This window comes from Vitis riparia, chromosome 6, assembly GCF_004353265.1.
Source record: "Vitis riparia cultivar Riparia Gloire de Montpellier isolate 1030 chromosome 6, EGFV_Vit.rip_1.0, whole genome shotgun sequence".
NCBI lineage: Eukaryota > Viridiplantae > Streptophyta > Magnoliopsida > Vitales > Vitaceae > Vitis > Vitis riparia.
Window position 1 is genome coordinate 21,201,982 of NC_048436.1, and position 26,690 is coordinate 21,228,671.

Sequence of the window (26,690 nt, forward strand, 5' to 3'; positions counted from 1 at the left end):
CAGGACTTCACGAAATTTGTTTGTACAAATTTTTGATACGCCATGTGGGACATCTTTGTCTCTCATCTATTCCATTAAGAAAGTGATTAGCACTAAGATGATGGCATCTAAAAAAACTCAAGCTACACATGTCAATAAGGGTGATGTCAAAATTGTCATTACTTAGTCAACAGGGTCTCATGACTTGTAGCAAAGTAAAATCAATGACTGCACTTTCAGCAAAGCTAGTAAGTGAGCATACTCATTTAACAAAATCATTGGGAACACGCAATAGTCACCAACCACTCTTCACCTTAACCTCTTTGAAGTCAAAGAATCAAAGTCCTCATAATTGGGAAAAACGCCCTTCAACACTAAAGGACTATGGGGATAAGTCCCCTTAATCTATTGTCGATGCCAACTCCAACTCCAACACCAACTCACATTTTGGATCACAAGCTAGGATATCAAAGGAAGACAACTCCTCAAACCATTCCAACTCTTTTACTTCTTTCTTCTTGATGATTATGTCGGTAATGATAATAGGCACTACATTTGTAGAAGAATATTTAGCAAAGATGACTCATGTCGTCGTCAAACTCACCAAAACTGTAGAGATAAATATTTACAAATAGCTCATTTTATGAATAAGGTCAATGATAGACACAAAATACGATTGAGTCAAACCAAGGACTTACTCTTCGAAGATTATGTCTTTAGGTGATGCACCAAATAAGTTTAAGTTGGTGCAAATTGGAGGACAAACCATTGAATTTGCCTTGGTGGCATTGCGATTTTTCTAACAATTTTAGGATATGATAACAAACATCATTAAAGTGCAATATGACAAATCCTCACACTCATGTACTCTAAGCCTTACACCAAGAGGATTGATAACCTGCATATGCCTATGGGTCATGAACCTTCAAAGTTTCAGTCATTCGATGGAAAAGGAAATTTGAAGCAACATGTTGCCCATTTCATCAAAACTTGCAACAATACATGTATAGAGGGTGACATCATGTTTAAACAATTTGTTTGATCCCTACAAGGGAATGCCTTTGATTGGTACATCAACCTTACACCCAAGTGCATTGATAGTTGGGACCAAATGGAGTGCAAATTACTTAATTGCTTCTATAGCACCCATAAACTATGAGCATGATAGAGTTTATCAATACTAAGCAATGGAAAGATGAGTCGGTTGTTAACTACATCAATTATTGGAATTCCTTAGGCCTTTACTAGAAAGATAGATTATTCGAGGTGCATGTCTATTGTGGAAATGTACATACAAGATATATATTGGGGTCTTCTGTACATCCTCTAAGGGATATGATCCTACGCCTTCGAAGAGTTGGCTACACGAGCACATAACATAGAGTTTGTTATAAAAACAAATGTAAGTGAAAACATGTCTATTAAAGAATTGAAAGATGACACTACTGAAGCAAAAACATCACAAATGAGGATGAAGAGAATGTGACATCACATTTCACTAGATTTATTTTCAAACCTTGACACTCTATTATGCTTTAAAAACATGACAAAAAAATCTCCTTCAATTAAGCAAAAAGGGATAAAAGCTACTCTTAAGTTGGAGTCAAGGATGAAAATATCGGTTTTGATGATAACTTAATTTTAAAGATATATCGAAATATATCGCAAAATATCAGTGGATATTTTGACACAAAATATCGATGGGTGAAAATTGATTAAAAAATTAAAATAAAAAATAAAAAACTTAGAAATGTAGGGAAAAACTAAAAAAAAATGATTGAAACATAATAATACACATATTAAAATTATTTTTGTAAAGAAATTGATATTAATTGAAGGATATATATATATATATATATTGCAACTCATGAAATATAAGGATGAGTAGCCTATTGGTGAGGGTCTTGCAATTCATCAACAAGACTAAGTTTCAGGTTGGATCTTCATGTCAACTTATATGTGACATCGATAAATCACCAAATTTTTTATAGTAAAGTCAAAATGTTGCTAAAATATCATAATATTGTTGCTAAAATATTGGAATATTGCCAATATATTGGTGAAAAATGCAAAATAAAAATAAAAATCTAGTGATCGAAATATCTGTGGCATGTATTGTGTTGGGGCCTTCTAATAAGTGATATTTTGATGAAAAATCAACTATATATCACGATATTTTCATCATTGGTTAGAGTCTAATTCATTCAAATAAGGAGTCACTACAAATGTTCAAACAACAAATAAAGTAAAGCCTATGGATACACTTCAACTGTTCGATACAACAGAAGTTTGAAAAGTAGCGATATTCCTCAAAGCATGAGCCTAAACTGCATATTACTCTTGACCTACAAGAACTTGAAAAAATAAAATAAAAAATAAAAAATCAAACTTATGCAAAAGAAAAAAAAATTAGATCAATTGTAGTGAGCTTTAAACTAATAGGTATGTGTACAGTCCAACTATTCAATAAAGGTATAAAAAGAAAAAAAAAAAGATATAAACAAATAGGATCAACTTTTTTTTTTTTTTTTTTTTTTTTTAACTTAAATATAAAGAAATGGAAGCATTGCCAAATCTAAAGGTATAAAACCTTCTTTTTTATTTCTTTTTTCTTTTTTTTTTTACTTTTACTATATGACCATTTTTTTTTAATTATAATCATTTCCATGATTCATCTTGTAATCTTTTCCACCATGCTAGGAGATTTCCAGTACTGAAGCCTAACATGACAGATTGGCTGCCGCTACCACTGTTGGTTAAAGAGGAACTTGCATTCAGCCCAGATCTGATTCACGGATTTTTCTCAATAGTACGGTAATTTAAAAAAGTTATGCTTAAATTACTGTAGTAGAAGAAGTTATTACAAATATACGGTAGTTTTTGCCACCTAGGAAAGAGGATTTGCCACTTAGGAGAGAGGAGAGAGGAGAGAGGTTCAGCGGATAATTTTTTTTTTAAACAAAGGGAAATCGTCTTTTCAAAAGATGAGTTCCATGAAAAAAAAATAGTATTTAAAAAAATTCCCCATTTACAAGGGAACTCGTCTCTTGAAGAGACGAGTTCCATGAAAAAAAATATATATATAAAAAAAAAAGAAAATTCCTCAAGGTATATATTTAAAAAAAAATTCCTTTTAAAAAAAAAAAAAAAAACTTCCACAAGGGAAATTCAAGAGACGAGTTTCCCATGGGAAATTATTATTTTTTTTAAATAATTTTTTTTTAAATTCCTAAATTAAAAAAAAACAATTCCACAAGGGAACTCGTCTCTTCAAGAGACGAGTTTCCCATGGGAAAAAAATTAAAAAAAAAAGAATTTTTTTTTTTAAAAAAATTCCTAAATTAAAAAAAAAAAAAAAAAATTCCACAAGGGGAACTCGTCTCTTCATGGGAAATTTTTTCCTTTTTTTTAATATTTTTTTTTAAAAAATTTCCAAATTAAAAAAAAAAAAAAAAAAAAAAAAAAACAATTCCACAAGGGAAACTCGTCTCTTGAAGAGACAAGTTCCCAGAGGAATTTTTTTTTTTTAAATATTTTTATAAAAAAATTCCCAAAAAAAAAAAAAAAACAATTCCACAAGGGAACTCGTCTCTTCAAGAGACGAGTTTCCCATGGGAAAAAAATTAAAAAAAAAAGAATTTTTTTTTAAAAAAAATTCCTAAATTAAAAAAAAAAATTCCACAAGGGGAACTCGTCTCTTCAAGAGACGAGTTTCCCATGGGAAATTTTTCCTTTTTTTTTTTAATATTTTTTTTAAAAAAAATTTTCCAAATTAAAAAAAAAAAAAAAAAAAAAAACAATTCCACAAGGGAAACTCGTCTCTTCAAGAGACGAGTTTCCCATGGGAATTTTTTTTTTTTAAATATTTAAAAAAAATTCCCAAATTATTAAAAAAAAATATAATAAAAAAAATAAAAAAAAAAACAATTCCACAAGGGGAACTTGTCTCTTCAAGAGACGAGTTTCCCATGGGAAATTTTTTTTTTTTTTTTAAAAATCCCAAATTAAAAAAAAAAAAAAACAATTCCGCAAGGGAACTCGTCTCTTCAATAGACGAGTTCCCATGGAAAAAAAATATATATTTTTTAAAAAAAGTTCCCAAATTAAAAAAAAAAAAAAAAAAAAAAATTCCTCAAGGGAACTCGTCTCTTCAAGAGACGAGTTCCATGAAAATAAAAATATATATATTTTTTTTAAAAAATTCCCAAATTATTATTTAAAAAAAAAAAAAAAACAATTCCTCGTTTTTTTTTTTTTAAAAAAAGTTCCCAATATATATATATATATATATATATATATATATATATATATATATATATATAATATATATATATATATTTTTTAAAAAAAATTCCCAAATTATTATTTAAAAAAAAAAAAAAACAATTCCTCAAGGGAACTCGTCTCTTGAAGAGATGAGTTCCCATAAAAAAAATATATTTATTTATTTTTTTAAAAATCCCAAATTATAAAATAAAAATAAAAAATTCCAAAGGGGAAATAGTCTCTTTAAAAAAAAAGTAATATTTTGAATATATTTTTTTAAAAAATCCCAAAATATAAAATAAATAAATAAAAAAAAATATTGCAAAAGGGAAATCGTCTCTTCATTAAAAAAAAATCCCAAATTATAAAAAATCCCCAAAAAAAAAAAAAAATTACTAATTTGGGAACTCGTCTCTTCAATTGAATTGTGTGGTTGCGTCTCTTCATTAAATTTTTTTTTTATCCCATTGAAGAGACGAGTTCCCTTGAGGAATTGTTTTTTTTTTATTTTTTATTTTTTTTTATTTTTAAATTTGGTATTTTTTTTCCCATGGGAACTCGTATCTTCAAGAGACGAGTTCCCTTGTGGAATTTTTTTTTTTTTTTTGGGAATTTTTTTATAAAAAAATATTTTAAAAAAAAAAATTTCCCCTGGAACTCGTCTCTTGAAGAGACGAGTTCCCTTGAAGAATTGTTTTTTTTTTTTTTTTTTTTAAATTTGGGAACTTTTTTATAAAAAAAAAATTAAAATTTTTTTTTTTCCCCATGGGAACTCGTCTCATCAAGAAACGAGTTCCTTTGTGGTATTGTGTGTGTGTGTTTTTTTTTTTTTTTTTTTAATTTAGGAATTTTTTTTAAAAAAAATTATTTAAAAAAAAATAATAATTTCCCATGGGAAACTCGTCTCTTGAATTTCCCTTGTGGAAGTTTTTTTTTTATTTTAAAAGGAATTTTTTTTAAAATATATACCTTGAGGAATTTCTTTTTTTTATATATATATAATTTTTTCATGGAACTCGTCTCTTCAAGAGACGAGTTCCCTTGTAAATGGGGAATTTTTTTAAATACTATTTTTTTTTCATGGAACTCGTCTTTTGAAAAGACGATTTCCCTTTGTTTAAAAAAAAATTATCCGCTGAACCTCTCTCCTCTCTCCTCTCTCCTAAGTGGCAAATCCTCTTTCCTAGGTGGCAAAAACTACCGTATATTTGTAATAACTTCTTCTACTACAGTAATTTAAGCATAACTTTTTTAAATTACCGTACTATTGAGAAAAATCCTCTGATTCACTTACATTCACCTTATCTAGAGATGAATAGGCAGGTATGACTAGAGGCTTTTCTTAAATCCGTTTGAAGATAAAATTATTGTTGACTCCGTGTCAATAGATTCCATTGCACTTATTCAATACTTACTATCAGTCAATGTCTCATGGATGTTACGTCAGTTATTATCTCTACCATACAATGGATTTGAAACTTCACTCCCAAAGCTACATCTACATGTTATAGCTTCAAATGGAGATGCTGTATGGAACTCCCTTCAAGAGCTCATATGGAACCACCCCAGCTCCGTTTCTGTTCTTCAAACTGTTGTCTTTATTCCTATCATCAATAGTTCTTTCCAACTCCTCTAACTTTGCAGAAAACCGGTTAAATGCTTCCTTTATAACCGGTTCTTCATCCCATGTTAGCTTCCTATCCTTTCCTATGTACTCCTCATCTGAGGAATGCTCCGATAACAGATCTAAAGTGGCCATAATCCTTGTTGCCTGTAGCTTTGAAGGGAAGCATGCCAAGAGTTCAGAATTGGGATTGTCCAAAAATCGTTGCCATCCTTCTTCTGTTGGTTCTTCACAGGGCATATTGGTTCTAGCAATGGTAGGCCTGTTGGGGAAGTAACCAGCAAAAGCATATTGTCCAAAGTTGACTGCGGAATGGTGACCAGAGGTTACCCAAGTTATTGTTGTGATAATTCCAATGAGGTCGTCGGGTGTTTGGAGGTTTGGCCACCATGGTTCATCTTTTTTATCCTCATGACCTTTGGTTCGGATTTCCGTCCACCATGCTTGGAGCTCTGGATCAGACTGTACCATGCTCGCATCCTTGTAGTAGTAATTGACATAGTCTGCAACCCATTGTTTTAAGGCATCCCAAAGGATCAGACCATCATTGGCGAAAGGATAGTCTTCGATCAGTAGCTTTAGGCCATGGGGAGCATCTGGATCCTCAACAGCAATGCCCCTGGCAATTACGAAACCAAAAAAGTCAGCCAGGGCACTTTTATGCAACTGTATATTAACTAGCCCTCTACACTTCAATAAGTATATATGGAGCTTTGATTTACATCATCCATTACTATGCTTATCAGATCATACCTGTTTATTAGGTTTGCTGGCAAGAGTAAAAGTGCATCTCATTAGAGAGAAATTCGAAAATAAAATTTAAGGGGGTTTGGATATGGATCGCAATGTATGTCAAGGTACCAACATTTACTCAAGAGGCCACATGAGAGCGTAATGAAAAATTGTGAGGGAAACCATGAGCAAGAGATAACTTAGTAACAAGAAATAAGGACTTTGAATTTAAGCCATGAACTAGTATGCTAGTTTGCGGCGTAAAGTATAGTTGGTTTCACATAATTTCATTGAGTATAAATGGGGGTTTGATTTACATCATCCATTATTATGGTTATCAAATCATACCTGTTTATTAGGTCTGCTGGCAGGGCTTCCCTATCAAACCGCCACTGCTGGTCATAAGCTACTGAGCTAAGCTCCACAGAATACTTGCCGGGTGAGAATGAAGACTCAATGATCCCCTCCGCATTGATGAGACTTTCTCGAGCAAGAGCATTGATATGCATTGTGTACCGGAAATGAGGATGCAATAGTCTGTAGATGGGGTGCATTACACTGAGTTGCCGATTTGTTGCAATTATGTAAGGTTCTGTTACACAGTGAGTTCTCAACCTGCAACATTGAACAAAGTTGTTTGATTGGCATTCATAAAGTTGTCCAACTCTTCATCCAACAAATCCAAGGAATCAGTTTGAAAGGTCTGGTAAAATAAAAACGTTATTCAAACAAGAAATCAAGGCAGTGGCATGTACCAGTGACTAACAAGCTGATGATAACCGGAGTCATGAGCGAGGAAATGAACTTTGGCTAACCTCCATAGCCAGCGACCTGTAGATTCCGATGTGGGAGTGAAAACTTGCTTCCACTGTGGCTTCCCCTCTATTGGTGGGCGCGTGAGTTCGATGGCTAGAGGCTTCAAGGTGCCGTCAGGGGTTAGGAAAAAAAGTGCCCTGGAACCATACAGTGTTGTCCCTTCGATCTGCCTCACTTTGCTCACATATGGTAATAACAAGTCGTGGTAATCTATTATGAATAGCTTCTTTTGTTCTAATGCCTGCATACATGTTCCCAAATTTAGGCAACTTAATTCTTGGGAGAAAGAGGAGAAAAGTAGGTACCTCGTCAATAGTCATGAAGGCTCTTATCTCTCGCTCGACCAACTCTGTGGTGATTGCCGACTCGGGAGGACCATAGACATCAGGGTCCAGTGTGCTCTTTAATGGCCACTCCTGCACGATTTTATGGATTTATAATACCATGGAGTATCATTTGTGTACAATCTTATTAACGTTCACGGCCTTTTATAGATGTTATATCTATACCACACACACAAGGAGAAATAAAGAAAACACAAGTAATTTTTAACATGGTTCCATAATTAATGTGATCTTCATGTCCATAAAGTATATCAACACTCAAAAATCCACAAATCAAATGAAAGAGAAAGGCTAGTATTAATATATGATCGAAAGAAGTTGCTTATCATACCGTAACCAACTTTATACTACATGGGTTAATACCGGCAAGAGTTTGGCGTGAGAATTCTTCATCCCACAACCAAGAAAACTTGTCCTCTGCAATTGCAAAATGACTTCAGTTTGTAAGTGAGAGAGATCAAGAGAGGAGGTGGGGGTTCGAAGGTTTTTTCTTACTGAGAAACAGTGCAGGGGGTTTAAATTTCAGGAAATCATCTTTAACATTAAGCAAGACGTTCCAAACCCGTTGCCAAAATCCTCGATTCACAGGACTACTCAAGTTGATTCCTTCGTAGTATAATTTGAATATATCTGAGAGGTGTAGAAATTCACTCTTTGTTGGACTGTTTAGATGCGCAATTGCCGCGTGCCACCCGCATTCTATTGTCTTTCCTCTAAATGATTTCTCCTTCACCCCAGAGAATTTTTCATCCCTTGGCACATAGAAGCTGTTACTCATCTTTGAACAAGGATCTGCATGGATCATGGTAATTTCGTATTCGATCAAATGAGAATGATACAATTCCTGATTAAATATTTTTGTTATGTGCCTCCACTCTAACTGCTTTGAGAATTGTATTGTAAGTTAGAATAAGCATTGATCATTAATTAATTACTTCTTTTTTAGCATCTATTGAAATGACAACCAATCAGGTGGTGTCACTTACACATTTTTACATCTTATTGTTTGTATCCTTATACCTTGATCGATTTTTCATTGTTGTATTGTTCAATGACCTAAATGTCACCATATATATTCAACAATCTAAATCTATTATTATATAGATACTACTAAGATACTTTAGCTTTTTTCCTTTAAGATTTTTTTTCTTTTTTTTTGGATTTTGAAACCTTATATACGACAAGATCCTTTTAGGATTCATTTTGTCATTAAAGTTTCTTATAGAACTGGAAAGCAAATAATGAGAGGTTTAGAATCCTTGTATCTCTATAACATTCTATATGAAATCTCATGAAATTTAACTAAGAGAGAAGGGAAACATCAATACAATACAACACACTATGTGCCTTTGTTTCTTAACTCATACAAAGTATGAAAAAATGAGTCTAGTCAAGGGTTTAAACTTAGGGTGTGATGCTATGAATGATACTTTAATATTGTATCAATTGTAAATCTTGAATGTGAATGAATGATGTATGTCTAAATCTTTATCTCATCATGGAGATAAAAATGATTTGTTGATCCACGTTAATCATTTGATGTGTTTAATTAATATCATAATGAGTAGCATAAGAGCTTCTACACACTGGAACCAAAGACTAGTAGTTTCTACAAATGAAATGCAATAATATAATAAAAAATTTAATAGTTCCATATTTCTCTATAAACATAAATATGATTATATGAGCATTAATATTTTAAATTTGTACTCTTATCTTTCAAATATGTTGCGCTATATAAAAATTTAATATTTCCTTTTTATTTCTAAATTTTTGACATCCTATGATTTTATTAGCTCCTTATTAAAAAAGAGAAAGTTCAATTCTAACTTCATACCAGTCTTATACTGTAGATGTCCAGTTCCACATCGTCTAGGGTATGGATATTGTTTGCTGCCACCAAGCACCGGTCGCGCCAATTTAGGATTGTTAGGGTCACCCAAATCATTATATACATCATAATCATAGATCCTATTAGAGGTCTTGTGCTCTCCTTCATCATTGCCTCGCAAACTATCAAGTTCTTTTTCTCTTAAGTTCTTCAAGCCTTCTGGTGTTTGTGATGGTAAGTATAACTGTTCCATATGAACAAAAAATGAGTAACACTTCTCATAAGGGTGAATAAGGCTTTTGATATTGACAATATTGAGTCATGATGCTAGTAGGATCAAAGTGTTTTTGAATAGAGAAGAAAAAAATTTATATGAAGTGAAAATTTTAATTTGATGTTATAATATATTGTCCAATTTTTAGGATGCCACTACCAAAAGATATAGAATGTATTTTATGGAATTAAGCAAATGCCATTGAAATGATTCTACTATGCTTAAGTGATGACTTTAGAAATAGGTCGAAGATGAGTGTGATGATAAAGTATTTGATGTGTTGGTGGTGCTCATTTGTTAGAATTGTTTGTTCATATTCTGTCTTCTTATAAAAAAAAAAATAGTTGAATATAAAAAAAAATAAAAAAAATGAAGTGTCATATTATCAAGAATTAGTTGATTATAAAAGGAAATAAAAAGATGAGTTATTTCATTGAAAGGAGATGTCAAAATTTATTTATTTGATAGTTGAAAGTTTTGTCCACAAAACTTTTTATTTTTGTGTATTATATTTAATTGAAATTTTCCAATGGCTTATATCGAAAATTTAATGGTTTTAAAAACTGTTAAAAAAAATTTACTTGTCAAAATTTTTTATTACCTGAATATAAACTTTTTAAAAATAATTTTTAATAACATAAAGAAAATCTATGACTTTTTATATAAAATTTATTATTACTTTTTATTTTTTTAAATAAAAAATTTATCCAAATGAATACTTACCTATCGATCCTTCATAAAATTATGAAATACTATCTAAAGTTAGGATAATAATCATAGAATCCATTGTTTGTGCAATTTCTCTTTCTTATTTTGAAAACTAAAAAATTATAATAATTTTTATATAAAATATAAAAATTCTAAAAGATTTACCTTGATAATGGTTTCCAAAACATAAGAAGTCTATCCAAACAAAAACTTATGATATTTAATTAGAGGTAAATAATATTGTTACACAATAACAAGAAAAGGCAATTAAAAAAAATAGAATAAGAACATAAATTTACATGAAAAACTCTAGACGAAAAAAATTACGGGTAGAGGACAAGAAAATCTACTATATCAAAATATTGGTACAAGAAATGAGAGTTATGAATAGTTATAGTAGATATATAATCATCAACTATACATCATCACACATACAATATATATATATAGATATAACAAAGCAATCGGGCCTATTGGCCTGATCCCTCTGTTACTACCATAGACCTTAAAGAAAATCTTAAAATTATAGTTACATCACATATGTCACACTATTAACTTTTTGAGTTAGACCAAATAGAATTTGAGTCATCAAACTCTAACAAAGGCAAAGTATGCTTACGAGATGATAGAAAGTGTTGAGGAAGGTCGCTAACCTTGTTGGTGAAAAAGAGCCTTTTCCTAGAATTATCAGATTTGGGCTCAATCCATGAACCGCAGTGAAATCTAATAGGGCCATTTGGGAGGCCATCGAGGATTATATGCTGGAGGTAGATCTCACTGGAGTGTTCATTCTCCACTAGAACTGCACCAATCTCCCCAAAGTCACCAGGAATCACAAATTTTGACTCAAAAATCGCATCCTTTGGGCCATTCTTTGGGCCATCCTTTGGGCCACCCTCTGGGCCATCCTTTGGGAGTACTTGGTGAGCATTCGCGTTAATCGGCTTCTTCTGTGATCCCGTCTCTTTGCAAAATCATTAACGAAAATATCAGTACTCCATGGATCAAATTTTAAAATTCAGACGAGCAAGTGTAGAAAAGGAGAAAAATTCAGATTTTTTTTGGGTGTTCTACTTTATTTTCTCAGCAAACAAACAAAAAGTTAGGGTAATTAAACACATGGTCAGGAAGACTCAAATCTTCCCTTGCATTAGCCTCTATAATGCACCTTTTTTTTTCCTTTTTTTTTTTTTTGTCCATTCTGCTTAAAATTTTATTTTCTTGACTGAAGATGTGTTTGATAATTAAAAAAAATAAAAAATAAAAATAACAACACCGCAGCCAAACAAGGCCTGCAATTGCATGGTCCCTGCAGAAAACTGCAGCAGTCCAGTTTTACTCGATTTCATATACAAAAAAATGATCAGTTAAATGATAAAATACTTACGAGGATCAAGCTCTGCACTAACAAGCTCTAAAAGGAGTGATCCGCCAAGCAAGTTTGGTGATTTCATGGTAACTCCTGCAGTTGCCTTGACAGAAGTGGAAATCTCGGTTCCACTTGCTTCAACTTCTGCTTCTGCTACTGCTACTGCTTTAATGTTGCTGGGGACATAGCCAACCCTGGTATTTTTCCTATATTTTTTCTGGGGTTGTGGCCATGGCCTTACGGAAAATGAAGGCCAACTGCGACTGTGGATGCATGGTTTGTTCGGTAAGAAGAATATCCCCACAAGATGTGGCCGGTGGACCTGAGTTGCCATGGGTGTTCGATAAGTGTTATTAGGTCGACCTTTTCTGTTTATACAGCAGTAGGAACCAGGAAGAGAGACACATGTCTCTATCCTGTAATTTTGTGAGAAGAACGAAATAATTTTAAAAATGATATATATAATTATTAAAAATGATAACAATGCAAATATTTTATTCAAAATAATATAATATCAGAAAAAAAAAAATTAACAAAATTCCAATGTGGTTGAGAGAGAGAGAGAGAGAGAGAGAGAGAGAGAGAGACCACTTTGATGCTATCTTTATCTAGGGCAAATGGGCGCCCTTTCTTATGAATTCCCAGAATAAAGTGGAAATCACATGGTGGGGGACATACAAGCGTGGTGCAAAACAAACCATGAAATGCTTTTGATTTTTGGTGTGAGGTCTATTGTACTGTCAATGAAGGACAAAAAATAAGATGATATTTCAATAAGACGTTACTTTCGTCTTACATTGAAATAAAAATGTGTTTTCAGGTTTAGTGTTTGAATGTTTGATTAATTCTTTCATCGCTTTTACTATTTCAGTTTTTTTTTTTTTTTAAAGTCAAATGTGATGATTTAATTGCAATTTTCTATTGTTTGAATAATAATAAAAAATTTAAAATTTTACCTTGTCCAATCACTACATGTCATGAAAATAAACAATAAAAGTTGTAATTTAAAATTTTATTTACTATTTAAAAATTGTAATAAAATTATTTTGCTATAGATAGTTTGATATGTTCATCTCACCTATTATTTATTTTGAATCATATCAAAATTATTAACTTCAAGTAAATGAATTTTGTATCTTTTATGTCAAGAAAATCAATTATCCTTTTAGCTTTTTGCTAACCAACAATGCATGTCAAATTTGATAACTTAAATTTTTAAGTAAATAAATAGATTAATGTAATATGAAAGATTTAGAGTGCGTTTGATAGTAATTTTAGAAAATATTTCTAATATTTGTAATACTTGAAATTTTTTCATTCTTCAAATATTAAAAATATTTATAAAAAAAACATTTTCTATAATCAATGCCAAACACACTATTAATTTAGGAAGGTTATGGGTTATAATCTTCATCAATGTTATTTTATAATTGGGTTTCGCCCAAGTAAAGTAATTTATATACGTGCATTAATGGTCAAGTTTTTTTGTTAAATGATAACTTATAATGATGTAAGCATACAACATTTTCTTTGTTAAGATGTACCAATTTTGGGAATATTAAAATATTTTCAAATTAAGTTATAGTAATGATCATCTTAATATAAAAGTACAAAGTCGTATTGTATGTATTTTCAAAACATAAGTTAGTCTCACTTATATACTTGAGCTTTCCATTATTTCAAGATTAAATATGCTACACTCATAGTAACTAATACGAGAATTTAGAGTGTTGTATTTATTTGAATCCCCAACAAAAAAAAAATTAATTAGAAAAGTTTGAATGACATTTGGTTTCAAGAAAAGACATATAATGGTATACTCACTTTTAAATATTGATACTCTTTATACAATGCAAAACATATGATTGGATGTTTACCTATCACAAGACTTGGTTTTTGAAGAAAGATTTATATAACTTTAAATTAAAATTTGTCATCTTTTGGTCAGAGGGGTACCCTAAATGATCGTTTCTTCTGTCATTTGTTGTTTTTATTGATGTTTCATTTTTGAATTTATTGTTTTTGTTGTTATTTCCTTTTCAAGATTATGTCAGTCAATGCGTAAGACAATGACATGAAAAGTTAAAAAATAAAAAATAAAAATGAATAAAAAATTATATTTAAATTCAATAAATGTTTCTACATGATTCAAATTGATATGTTTTCTTTTTTCTTAAAGAATAAGAAAATTTTAAAATCTTTAAATGCTATCATCTACAATAAATTAGATAAAAGAATTATCATTATTATTATTATTATTATTTATAATTTCTATGTGCGAAAAAGAGGTTAATAAATTCTAGAAATGTTGTCATGTTAACCTTGAGTTACAAATTCATGATCGAACTTCTCACGGATCCCAAATTTATTGAAGTGGGGAAGAGAGAGAGAATTCATTGTGAAATAGATGTATCAGTTGATGGCATCACGTCGGTCCAAAACTGATGCTCCATCACACTGATAAGGTAACTACACTCATTGCTATTAGAGGGCCACTTTTAACAATTTTTATACTTGGGTATATATAATATATGTGATTGAATTTCCCTCAATATCCTTTCCATCTTTTAGATTTTTGAAATTTCATCTTCGTATCAAATTGGCCATCATGAGGCTTGAATGGTTAGAAAATGAAAAAGAAAATGCTAAATTTCATTTTAAAAATATGTTTCACAAAACAAATATTTTTAAAATGATTTTACCTTTTAAAAAAAAAGAAAATTATTTTCCAACTTAAAAAATATGTTCGAAATTTTTTTAACCTAAAATCATATTTTTGAGATTTTTTTTAATCTTAGAGAAGATATTTTGAGAGGGAATTTAGATGCTTTTATTTATTTTATGAAGAATATGGCAATTTTAAGAATAAATTTCAATTGTTTTTCATGTCATCTTATCCTAAATCATAAAACAGAACTTTTTTTTTTATATATATAATTGAGTTTCTAAATAAAATTGTTGATACTTTAGAATAGAGTTATAATCTTTCCCAATTATGCACTAGTTGGACATAACTTACTCCCTCTAATCTTAATGGTTATAATTAAGTTCAAGCTCGATACTAAATGAGCTAAGTATACTTCCTTCCTTTAATCGTAACTGTTATAATCAAGTTCAAGCTCAATAATAGATGAGTTAAGTATTTATTTATATATGTAAGACTGAACAATCATGATAATTTTAAAGAATAAAAAAAAGGATTGAAAATGGACTTGGACATAAAAATTGGAAAAGCTGTAGGGAAGGCCGTAGCAAGTAGTTTAAACATCATGTATGAAGGAAGAACTCGTTCACATCTCATGCATGGTTTTATTACCTTGTTTGGTATCTATTTTTGAAAAAAAGGTTTTGTTTTTTTTTTTCAATAGAAAATATATTTGACAGTTTTTTTTAATCAAAAATAGATTTTTGAGCATTTGTTTTTAGAATTATATAATTTTTTTAGAATAAATTTAAGAAGTTTTTACTTGGGTTTTTATATTCTGGCCCCAGATTGCAAGAAAATTGGACCATTAAAGGTACATTAATATCAAAATTGGACATATATATGACTTTGTTTGTAGTCAACTTAAGTCATCCAATCCATGTATAAATCGTGAGACATTCTTGGTAAATGAGATTTTGTGAAGGGCAAATAGATCCCACTTTGATGATATTCTTAATTTAGGGCAGATTCCATGAGCGAAAGGGACTTGACATGGTCCTTGTAATAGCTCATGTCTCGTACTCACGTACTGTCTTTTTCTTAAAATCCAACAAATATAAGTGTGGTTCCAAATAACCCAACATATTCCATGGATGATCATGCTTTTAAATTTTGTTGTATTAGATGTGTGATGGAGAGAAAAAAAAAGATGATATTTCAATGAGACATGAGAATTTTAACTTATATTGAAATAATCACGTGTTTTCTTGAAACTATATTTGATTAATTCTATCATCATTTTTACTATTTTTGAAGTTAAATGTGATTATTTAACTGCCAAATTTTTTTATAATTTGAATAACATAATTTTTTTTTTATATTTTTGTCACCTTTGATCATCATATATTCACATATCATTAAACTAGATAATAAAAGTTGTAATCTTATTTGTTATTTGAAAATTTTAACAAAATTGTTTTTCTATATATAGTTTTATGCATCATTGAAGTATTCACCTTACTTATTACTTGTTTTCAATGTTTTTAGAATCAGACGGTCATTGAATCGAAAAAGTTACTGGTTCACGGTTTAATGTTGGATCGATAATCGAACCATCGTCAAATCGGTGATGTCATAAATATAATTAAAATTTTTAATAATATTTTATTTTTGTATATCAAATTATATCATGGAGATAAATATAAATGTATTAAATTTTATTAAATAGAACATATATAATACTTAAGCTTAAAGATATATTTAAGATGAAAAGAAAATTATAATATTTAATTTTATTTATATGTCTATATATTTTATTATTTTAAATTTTTATATTAATTAATTTATAATTTTTTTCATATTTATAATTGAATATTTATTATAAAAAATAAATGTGAATATAAATTTTTGCATTTGTTTAATGGTTTAATATATAAAATTTTGAAAAACATATTTGTAGTTTTATATAGTTTATTATTCTTCAAAACAATACATAGTCAAGTAGGTGAATGGCCAGGGTTCAAATCTCCCAACACTCTTTTTTGTTGTCTTTGGAATGTTAGTTGGGCCAATTGGACGAGCCTAGAATCACACCAGTATTTGGAATGTTAGTTGGGCCAATTGAGCCCCCTAGTTAGTAGAGCCCTGAATCAGACAAAATAATGGTTTCCGGTTATCTAAGAACGGGACCGGACCGACGGGTCCAACCGGTCCAAGTTTTGGATCATTCCAAAGTTATTAGTTGTCAATAAATGCACTTATAACAATATTTTTATTTTTATTTTTAGTTAAAAAAAATCACCTACTTAGTAATGTCAAAAGGTTGTCAAGGGTTGATTATTACCTAATAAATTAATTTTTTTTGTTAATTATTAGGTAGATTAACATGATAATATACATAGGAGGTCATGGGCAATAAATTTCACCAATGTTATAATTACATTAGGGTTTAGTCCCCTTAAACTTTATATACATTGATGGTTTGTTACCCAATAGATTAAGCTTTTATATTAATTGATAGCTTAACAATTTAACTATAAAACATTTTCTTCCTTAAGAATTGTAAATTTTAGGAATATATTAGAAATATTTTCAAATTAAATTCTATTAATGTTCATTTTAATATAAATTAGATACAAAGTTATACAATATGATCATTATTTTCAAAAATATAATTGAAGCAATAAATAAAAAGAAGATAATGTCAATTTTTTTATTTTTAACTTAAAAGCATGATACATGTCACTTGGTTTCAAGAAGAGACTTAGAACGATAGATTAACTTGATATAATGTAAAGCATATTATTTTGATATTATCAACATTACAGAGATTTGAAGATAAATCTTCTCACTTATCACAAGACTTGGTTTGTGGAAAGTTTGTGGAAATTAAAAAATATAACTATATATCAAAACTCGGAAAAAGATATAACTATATACCATTAAGTGATTCTTCTTAATGAAAGTTTGTGGAAATTTTTCCTAATTTTCGTGATCTAAAAGAAAGGTAGGGTTTTGAGAATCCTAAATAAATCCTTAAAATGTTCACATATTAATCTTGAATTCTAAATTCGTGATCCAACTACTCTAAGGATCCAAAATTTATTAAAGTGATTGAGTAGATCGAGATAATTCATTGTGAGATAGTTTATGAGTGTCAATGTGGGCATCACCTCCATCCAAAATTAATGCTATGCTCCACCACATTGATAATGTAGCTACACATTGCTATCATAGGACTACTTTTAACACCTTTCATACATGGGTATATTTGTTATTATAATTCCTCTATAAATCTCTTTCTATTCTTTTGGGGGAAATTTGAAGAAAAAAATGAGAGATAAAAATAAAAATAAAAAGTGAAAAAAAATATACAAAACAAATTTAAAGTCATTAAATTATTTTTTTTATATCACTTTTAACTCATTTAACTTATTTTAACTCTTTTATATGTAATTTTTTTCACTATATAGGCAGCTTCTATATTTGGACTCATTTGCAAAATACCACTTATAAGTCCTAGTATATAAAGGAGTCAAATCAACTAACTGCTAATATAGTTGTATATTTGTGTTCTACCCTTATTGGGTAATAATATCTTACTTCTTACTTTTCAAAGCTACAAAATTACAACTAATGAAGATATTATTGATAATGTGAGAATGATGGAATAGGAGCACGAGGGGTTAACAAATCATTACTTTTGGATACATAAATGCAACATAAACATTATTAAAAAAACATAGAAAGTACACAATTCCTTACTTATTCATATGATATATGTGGTTTATAGTGAATATATATAATGAAAGGGAATATGCTAACACTTATTGATTGGATCTTTAATCTAATTTTATAGAGAATACATATAATGAGAAGATATATATATATATATATATATTTCTACTTTTTAAGGAAATTCTTGAACCAGAATGCTGAGAGTTTTGGGTGTCTTCTCAATCCGTCTTTGTAGTCAACAAAGTTTATGCCAAATCGAACAGTGTAACCGGAACTCCATTCAAAATTATCCAACAATGACCATGCAAAATATCCCTTTACTTTGACACCATCCCTACAATGAGTCATATCATATAAGCATCAATCTTCTATAAATTTATGCAACAAAAACCCTAGCCCCAATAGAAAATGCTCAACTTCTACATTTCTCATTTATTTTTTTTACAATTTTATTCAAAGTTAAAGTCTCAATTTTGAAGTACTTACTCAATTGCACTCTTAAGAAAAGAAAGGTGATGATAGTAGAAATCTATCCTCACATTGTCTGCTAGGGCTTCTTCGAGTGATAATTCATCATTATTTACCTCATCAATCCCTGCAAAATAGTTAGAAATTTTTTAATATTTTGATTTTTTGTCTACCTACTTGAAATATATATATATATATATATATAATTGGTTACCATTTTCTGTGATGTATATAATTGGATCCTTGTACTTGTTCTTTGTGTACAACAGAATTTCTTGAATTCCTTTTGGATAAACATAAAGCCAATCCGAGGCCGCCTGTAACATTATTTTAAGGAAATGAAGGTAGATGATTAGAATCCAATATTGCAAATTTGTATTCATTGTTCTCATATTCTAAAAAGACGAACACCTATGTAGGAAACAGTTTTTCAAACAAAATTACTAAACAAAAATTTGAACTATTTGCTATCTTTCTTATTTTCATGTTCACAAAGAACAAAAAGATTATGCTGATACATCATACCTTTGCACCAATAAGGATGCCATGTCGCTCAGCTGCTTACCAAAAATATAATGTCATAACCATCAATTACATTGTAAAGTGAAAAGGAAAAAGAATATATGTGTATATATGATCAAACCTACTTGTAAGTTTAGCATGAGCATCGGTGGAGTAGCTGGGGTTTATGCTATTGTTATGGGGAGAGTGGGCTGCATAATTGGCAGTGTAGTAGTTCAATCCAAGAAAATCATATGACCCTTTTAACATCTCGGATTGTTCCTTTGAGAACTTGGGTAAACGTTTTCCAACCAAAGATCGCATGCTATGGGGATAGTCTCCATATGTCAATGGGTCCATATACCTTCAATAAACATTGAAAATTCACATAGAGCAAAACAATTTATCAACTAATGGAAAAAAGCATCTACGTTTCTAATTAAACATGATTTATTTTTGGTTGTTGGGTGATACTAGGCCCAACTTATTAGAAATCAACAAGGCTCTGTTTGGAAACTTTTCTTGAAAATAGTTTTCTATTCTATAGAAAATATTCAGTTTTCTAATTCAAAAAACATAATTGATGAACTTCTAATAAAAACAATTTTCTAAGAATTTGTTCTCAAATGTAGGCTAATTTTTAGAATAAATTTCAGGTTTTATTTGTAAAATTTCCAGGACAACTGTTGAAAAATATGGAGAGCGGTTTAAAAACTTTTACATTATATACAAATGTATAATACTTTCATTGAGAATAAGTTTTGAAAACTATTATTCATAATTGATTCCTTATATAAAGTTTTGTCCTTGAAAATAATAGATAACATTATTTAAGAATTGTTCTCAATTTTTTTTCTTCAAGTTGTTTTTCAAAACATTTTCAAATATACCACCAAAATTTTTAGTTCTATTCTTATCATGAACCTATGATTGAGAATTGGAACAAACACTTGTTGTACCAAACTTGTCATAAACTTTATTTTATTTTTTAAAATTTGAAGTATTTATTTATAATGTTTTATCAATGAATATATTCGAAAAGCATGCATGATACACATGTGATTGATAAATACTTACCATCCATACATAAAATCAAGAGCTCGCTCTGCCGCATTCTGATCATTGGTTGTATTTGAGAAAGGTATGAACCAATGTGAGACTATAGTGATTCCAATCTTCCCCTTCTGAGATGCCTAAATAAAATCCACACAATTAATATTGGATTAGTAATTAAAAAAAATGATAAGTTAATTATTTTCAATCGTTTTCACTTGTTTTTTAAGGGATATTTTAGAAAATAATTATACAAACAAATAGAATAATTAAAGATAAAACATTAAACATAAAATTATTTCTAAAATATATTTTAAAATATTAAAAATAGGTTAAAAATATTTTAAATTTTCAAATAGATTTTTATTATATAAACATCATAAAACGGTTTCAAAAACTAAAACTTTTTTCAGAACTATTTTTAAAAGTAATTATCATAGAGGCTTTCAATTTTCATATAATTAGTTAATAGGTTTGATAAGCAGTACCTGATATTTTTTCTTGTAAACTTGGACAGCAGCTGCATGAGCTAGAAGTTGGTAGTGTGAGGCCAAATAAGGCTCAGTTCCAGAGTCTCCACCAGTGCAGTTCAGCTTTTGCCATTCAGAACATCTACCAGGGGCGAAGTTTCCTGTTACATACCCACCATTGCTATAGCTCCATGGCTCATTCAATGTGATCCAATGCTTCACCCTATCCCCAAATTCTTTAAAGCAAAGCTCTGCATAGTCTCGAAAATCATCCCTAAAACATTACATTAACAAACGGTTATTAAAGTTCTTATAAGATTTTTGACTTTTGTTTTTAGGCTGTGTCAAAAATAATTATTGACCACAAAAATGATCTTATTATTGTGTAACAAAGGCTATCTAATGCATGGGCAGTTAAGAGAGCATGGGAAAAAAGTTGAATAACTTACACAATGAGGGGACTTAAGAAACCACCATACTCATCTTCTAGGGCTTGAGGAAGGTCCCAGTGGAAGAGGGTTATAAAGGGCTGTAGGCCTGTTCATGATGGCAAACAATCCAATTAATTTTAATTGTAAAAATGAGGGATAAAAAGTGATAAAGAGTAAGGCTGAATTCTGAGTACCATTCGCAAGGAGCTCATTGATGAGGGTGTTGTAGTATGCAATTCCTTCCTTGTTCACACCCCCGCCTAACTTTCCATCTATGGTTTAAGCAACAAAGGAAAGAAAAAAGGAAAAATTGAGGGAAGAGAGTTTGAATTCCATCTATAGTTTAAAAATATTAGTCAAATGCAATTGGATCTCTTTAGAAGTTTGGTATTGAAAAATCCCTAATATTGAATATTCAAGATGAAGAGCTTCTCCAAAGTGATTTTTTTTATTAAAAAAAAAAAATACAAAGACAAATATCCTTATTTTTTTTTGACAAAATGACATGAATACTATTGAGTGGGTTGAAAAAGCAAATTAGAGGTGCTCCTTATGTAATTTAATATATTTTTTTAAGTGAAAATTATTATAAGAGCATTTTTTTATTTTTCGAGTGCTTTACATTAAATGAATAAAATTTCAGTAATAATGTTATTAAGTTAATTCTATAAATACAATACATAAACACTTTGGTTATCCAATCGTGGAAGTTGGTTAATAGAAACTATCATCTTACTTGGAAGAATTCTAGACCATGAAATTGAAAATCTGTAAGCATCCAAGCTCATTCCTTTCATGATCCCCACATCTTCCTGTCACATATTTACAAAATGAAAATAATTGGTGATGATCTAATCACAATCTTATGGTAGTTGAGGAAACAGTATTGATCCTTAAATATGAGAAAGTCAAATACAAAGGTGTAATCATCTTGGCCATACCTTATAGCGATGATATGCATCAATAGTCACATCTCCATTACTACGATCTTTTACCTTTTCTGCGATACACCAAAAAATTTTCTCAAAAGAAGAATATATTAAATAATTTTTTATGCTCATTTCTTTTATAAAAATATATTTATTGAATATTCCTTTTCTTTTTTAACAAATTTTCCTTTTCAAAGGAATCGAAAAAAGTGGGGTAGGTTAGTCTTGATTTGGATTTGATTTTGGAAAAGTGTAAGGAAAAGTAAAACAAAAATATCGATTTTATGACATATCCTCATCAGTAACCTCACATATCACCTCCTAGTAGTACTTTTTCACTTGAATATAGACATCGATCCATAATGATTAAAACTATTGATCAACTCACGAGGGTCGAGCTCCCTACTAAGTTCGTGGGGATTGAGTTGTCCAATCAACTCACCATTGTAACTCTTCTTATTTCTCTTGATTAGTGGATTGTTAAATATTGATGCACTCTGTGAACGTAAGGATCATATTGATTACCAAACTAAGTTAAAAATCTGATTTTTTTTTTCTATTTGTGTGTGTGTGTATGTATGATTTGGTTAACAATAAATGCATCCACATGAAAACCTAATTAACTTAATTCATACCAATACGATTTATAGAATTGAATAGCCCATTGAATTTTTTTCCTCTTCATTTGTAATTCAAAGAACTACTTTAAAGAAGTTAAATGGAAAAAAAAAAAAAACTCATCCTTGTAAAAGTCAAGCTAAACTCTACGACCCGAATGCTTTGGAACCATGAAGGCATTGATGCAAAGAAAACAAAAGAAAACAAATATTTTCTCCCAATTTCGGAGAGAAAATAACCTGGATATTTATGAGTGTAAGTGTCCCATATACTTGGTCCTCTGCCATACTCATATGCAGCACCCTCATACTGAAAAAACAAACCACAAAAGAGATGAGCAAAGACAGGAAGAATAACAAGTCTAAACCTATGAACTCATTACCTGATAAGCCGATGAGGCTGTTCCAAAAATGAAACCCTTTGGGAAGCTGCTTCTGTTGAGCAAAGCAGTTCCATAGTCTGCTGTTTCAGCAGCTATGATAATGGTGACTAAGTTAAGGAGGAGGAGGAGGCTAAAGTGAAAATATCGTTGTATTGCCATTGTTTTCTGTTGCCAAGAGTACCTTGCTCTTTGCCTTTATATAGGGAAGTGCACAAGGAAAGGCCATTATGAAAGAATAATTTTTTCCTTATAAAACAAAAAAAAATTTAAAGTACTCTATGCCTATGAAAGAGGAAGTGTCAAAATTTGAGAGATTAGTGTAGGACTATGACATGGGAAATTAATATATCTTTATGAGATTAATCTAACAGCTTAAACAAAGGTAGTACTAGGTTTTAGTGATTTTTTAATTCTTTTTGTATATAACAACTCGTGGATTTCATCAAGGCTTGCCCATAATGATAGGACATCTTGCCTTTATCTAAAAGGAAGATGAGAGTTTGTCAACATATGACAACAACCCTAAAGTGTGTACTAATCGTATAGTTTATAAAAATATGTTCAAAAAAAGATATGATTAAGATTGATAGAAGAAAATTATACTTATATGTTGAATAAAAAGATAATTCATTTAAGAAAGTACACTAGATGGACCATTGCACCATAACCACAATAGTTAAATAAGTCATTATCAATGTTAGAAATTCTTGAAGTTGTTTTGAATTTTCAAAGTTTTTGAAGTTAGAATTGTCATTTGAATCATATGAATGTTTATATTCTTTACGAGCTATTTTTATATCAAAATGGAAAAAAGAAAAAAGAAAAAAGAAAACATTAGTACGTAGATTTGTTTATTTTTTATAACATTAATTAATTTTTATTTTCAATAAGAACTCTAAAAACTCATTAAACTATGAAATGCATGATACACTCTTAGGAGGACAATATGAAGAATAAAAAGAAAGGAGAAAGAGGCAACAAGATTTTGAAATTTTAGATGTGACTCTTATACCATATATTATAGGACATAAACATTACTTTATTTGGTATTGAGAATTTTTGGGTTTTTAGATGCAACTCTTATATCATTTTATAGTTAGTTAGTTTTATGTATATGAAATGCAGGTATACATGAATATTGAGACGTTTAACATTTATAAATCATGTTTTAATATGCATTCACTTTTCTTGTTTAGTTTTGGTGGGTTTGATGTACTACCATTTTGTGAACATTTAATGTACAAATATTACTAGATGATGTCATGTATTATAGGTTAATCCATAAGTTTTACGAAAATATAAGTTAAAGGTGATATGATTATTATATTTATGAACAAAATATGTACAAGTTGATCTTATTTATTAACAGGTTAATCAACCAAAAACAACCATATCTTCCATAATCATTTACAATGATGTGACACCATAACTCAAATATGATGCATTTAATATGACACTTATATATCTCACATAATTTTATATCAAATTAAGAATCACTAAAAATATATGGTGTCACTTCTAAATGTGTCACAATTTATTTATTTTGGTGTCACTTCCAAATACGTCACTAATTGGTACCCTTTATAGTGACTCATTATAAATGTCACCATATGCCTAGAAATAAAGAAGTGTCAAAATTGGAGAGATTAGTGTAGGACTATGACATGGGAAATTAATATATCTTTATTAGATTAATCTAACGGCTTAAACAAAGGTAGTACTAGGTTTTAGTGATTTTTTTTAATTCTTTTTGTATATAACAACTCATGGATTTCATCAAGGCTTGACCATAATGATAGGACATCTTGCCTTTATCTAAAAGGAGGATGAGAGTTTGTCAACATATGACAACAACCCTAAAGTGTAAACTAATAGTATAGTTTATAAAAATATGTTTTAAAAAAGATATGATTAAGATTGATAGAAGAAAATTATACTTACATGTTGAATAAAAAGATAATTAATTTAAGTACACTAGATGGACCCAATGGAAGAAAAGTCATTGCACCATAACCACAATAGTTAAATAAGTCATTATCAATGTTAGAAATTCTTAAAGTTGTTTTGAATTTTCAAATTTTTTGAAGTTAGAATTGTCATTTGAATCATATGAATGTTTATATTCTTTACGAACTATTTGTATATCAAAATGGAAAAAAGAAAAAAGAAAACATTAGTACTTAGATTTGTTTATTTTTTATAATATTAATTAATTTTTATTTTCAATAAGAACTCTAAAACTCATTAAACTATGAAACGCAGGATACACTCTTAGGAGGACAATATGAAGAATAAAAGGAAAGGAAAAAGAGGCAATAAGACTTTGGATTTTTAGATGTGACTCTTATACCATACATTATAGGATATAAACGTTACTTTATTTGATATTGAGAATTTTTGGGTTTTTGAATGCAACTCTTGTATCATTTTATGGTTAGCTAGTTTTATGCATATGAAATGCAGGTATACATGAATGTTGGGATGCTTCACATTTATAAATCATGTTTTAATATGCATTCACTTTTCTTGTTTAGTTTTGGTGGGTTTGATGTACTACCGTTTTGTGAACATTTAATGTACAAATATTACTAGATGATGTCATGTATTATAGGTTACTCCATAAGTATTACGAAAATATAAGTTAAATATGATATGATTATTATATTTATAGACAAAATATGCACAAGTTGATCTTATTTATTAACAGGCTAATCAACAAAAAAAAAAAAAAAAAAAAAAAATCATATCTTCCATAATCATTTACAATGATGTGACACCATAACTCAAATATGATGCATTTAATATAACACCTTATATATCTCACATAATTTTATATCAAATTAAGTATCACTAAAAATATATGGTGTCACTTCTAAATGTGTCACCATTTATCTATTTTGATGTCGCTTCCAAATACGTCACTAATTGGTACCCTTTATAGTGACTCATTATAAATGTCACCATATGCCTATGAAAGAAGTAGTGTCAAAATTGGAGAGATTAGTGTAGGACTATGGCATGGGAAATTAATATATCTTTATGAGATTAATCTAACGGCTTAAACAAAGGTAGCACTAGGTTTTTTAATTCTTTTTGTATATAACAACTCATGGATTTCATCAAGGCTTGACCATAATGATAGGACATCTTGCCTTTATCTAAAAGGAGGATGAGAGTTTGTCAACATATGACAACAACCCTAAAGTGTGTACTATCATATAGTTTATAAAAATATGTTTAAAAAAGATATGATTAAGATTGATAGAAGAAAATTATACTTACATGTTGAATAAAAAGATAATTCATTTAAGAAAGTACACTAGATGGACCATTGCACCATAACCACAATCGTTAAATAAGTCATTATCAATGTTAGAAATTCTTGAAGTTGTTTTGAATTTTCAAATTTTTTGAAGTTAGAATTGTCATCCGAATCATATGAATGTTTATCTTTAAAAGATAATATATATATATATATATATATATATTAAATTATAAAAGAAAATATTAATT

At 29.5% G+C, this 26,690-nt stretch overlaps 2 protein-coding genes across 2 annotated transcripts; both read right to left on the reverse strand.

Moving 5' to 3' along the window:
- Window positions 1-5,596: 5,596 nt before the first annotated feature.
- Window positions 5,597-12,371, reverse strand: LOC117916870 (linoleate 13S-lipoxygenase 2-1, chloroplastic-like). The gene is made up of 9 exons (XM_034833075.1): window positions 11,962-12,371; window positions 11,228-11,538; window positions 9,599-9,836; window positions 8,257-8,553; window positions 8,093-8,178; window positions 7,723-7,833; window positions 7,357-7,658; window positions 6,950-7,216; window positions 5,597-6,488 (listed from the first exon to the last, which is right to left on the reverse strand). The coding sequence occupies exons 1-9, from the start codon at window positions 12,275-12,277 to the stop codon at window positions 5,759-5,761; spliced, it is 2,658 nt and encodes an 885-aa protein (XP_034688966.1). The 5' UTR covers window positions 12,278-12,371; the 3' UTR covers window positions 5,597-5,758.
- Window positions 12,372-18,380: 6,009 nt separating this feature from the next.
- Window positions 18,381-23,266, reverse strand: LOC117915973 (beta-glucosidase 12-like). Its single transcript, XM_034831752.1, has 13 exons — window positions 23,178-23,266; window positions 23,035-23,104; window positions 22,190-22,248; window positions 21,985-22,060; window positions 21,443-21,520; window positions 21,267-21,354; window positions 20,836-21,091; window positions 20,372-20,487; window positions 19,441-19,658; window positions 19,319-19,350; window positions 19,008-19,110; window positions 18,812-18,920; window positions 18,381-18,659 (listed from the first exon to the last, which is right to left on the reverse strand). The coding sequence occupies exons 4-13, from the start codon at window positions 22,043-22,045 to the stop codon at window positions 18,491-18,493; spliced, it is 1,230 nt and encodes a 409-aa protein (XP_034687643.1). The 5' UTR covers window positions 22,046-22,060; window positions 22,190-22,248; window positions 23,035-23,104; window positions 23,178-23,266; the 3' UTR covers window positions 18,381-18,490.
- Window positions 23,267-26,690: the final 3,424 nt, after the last annotated feature.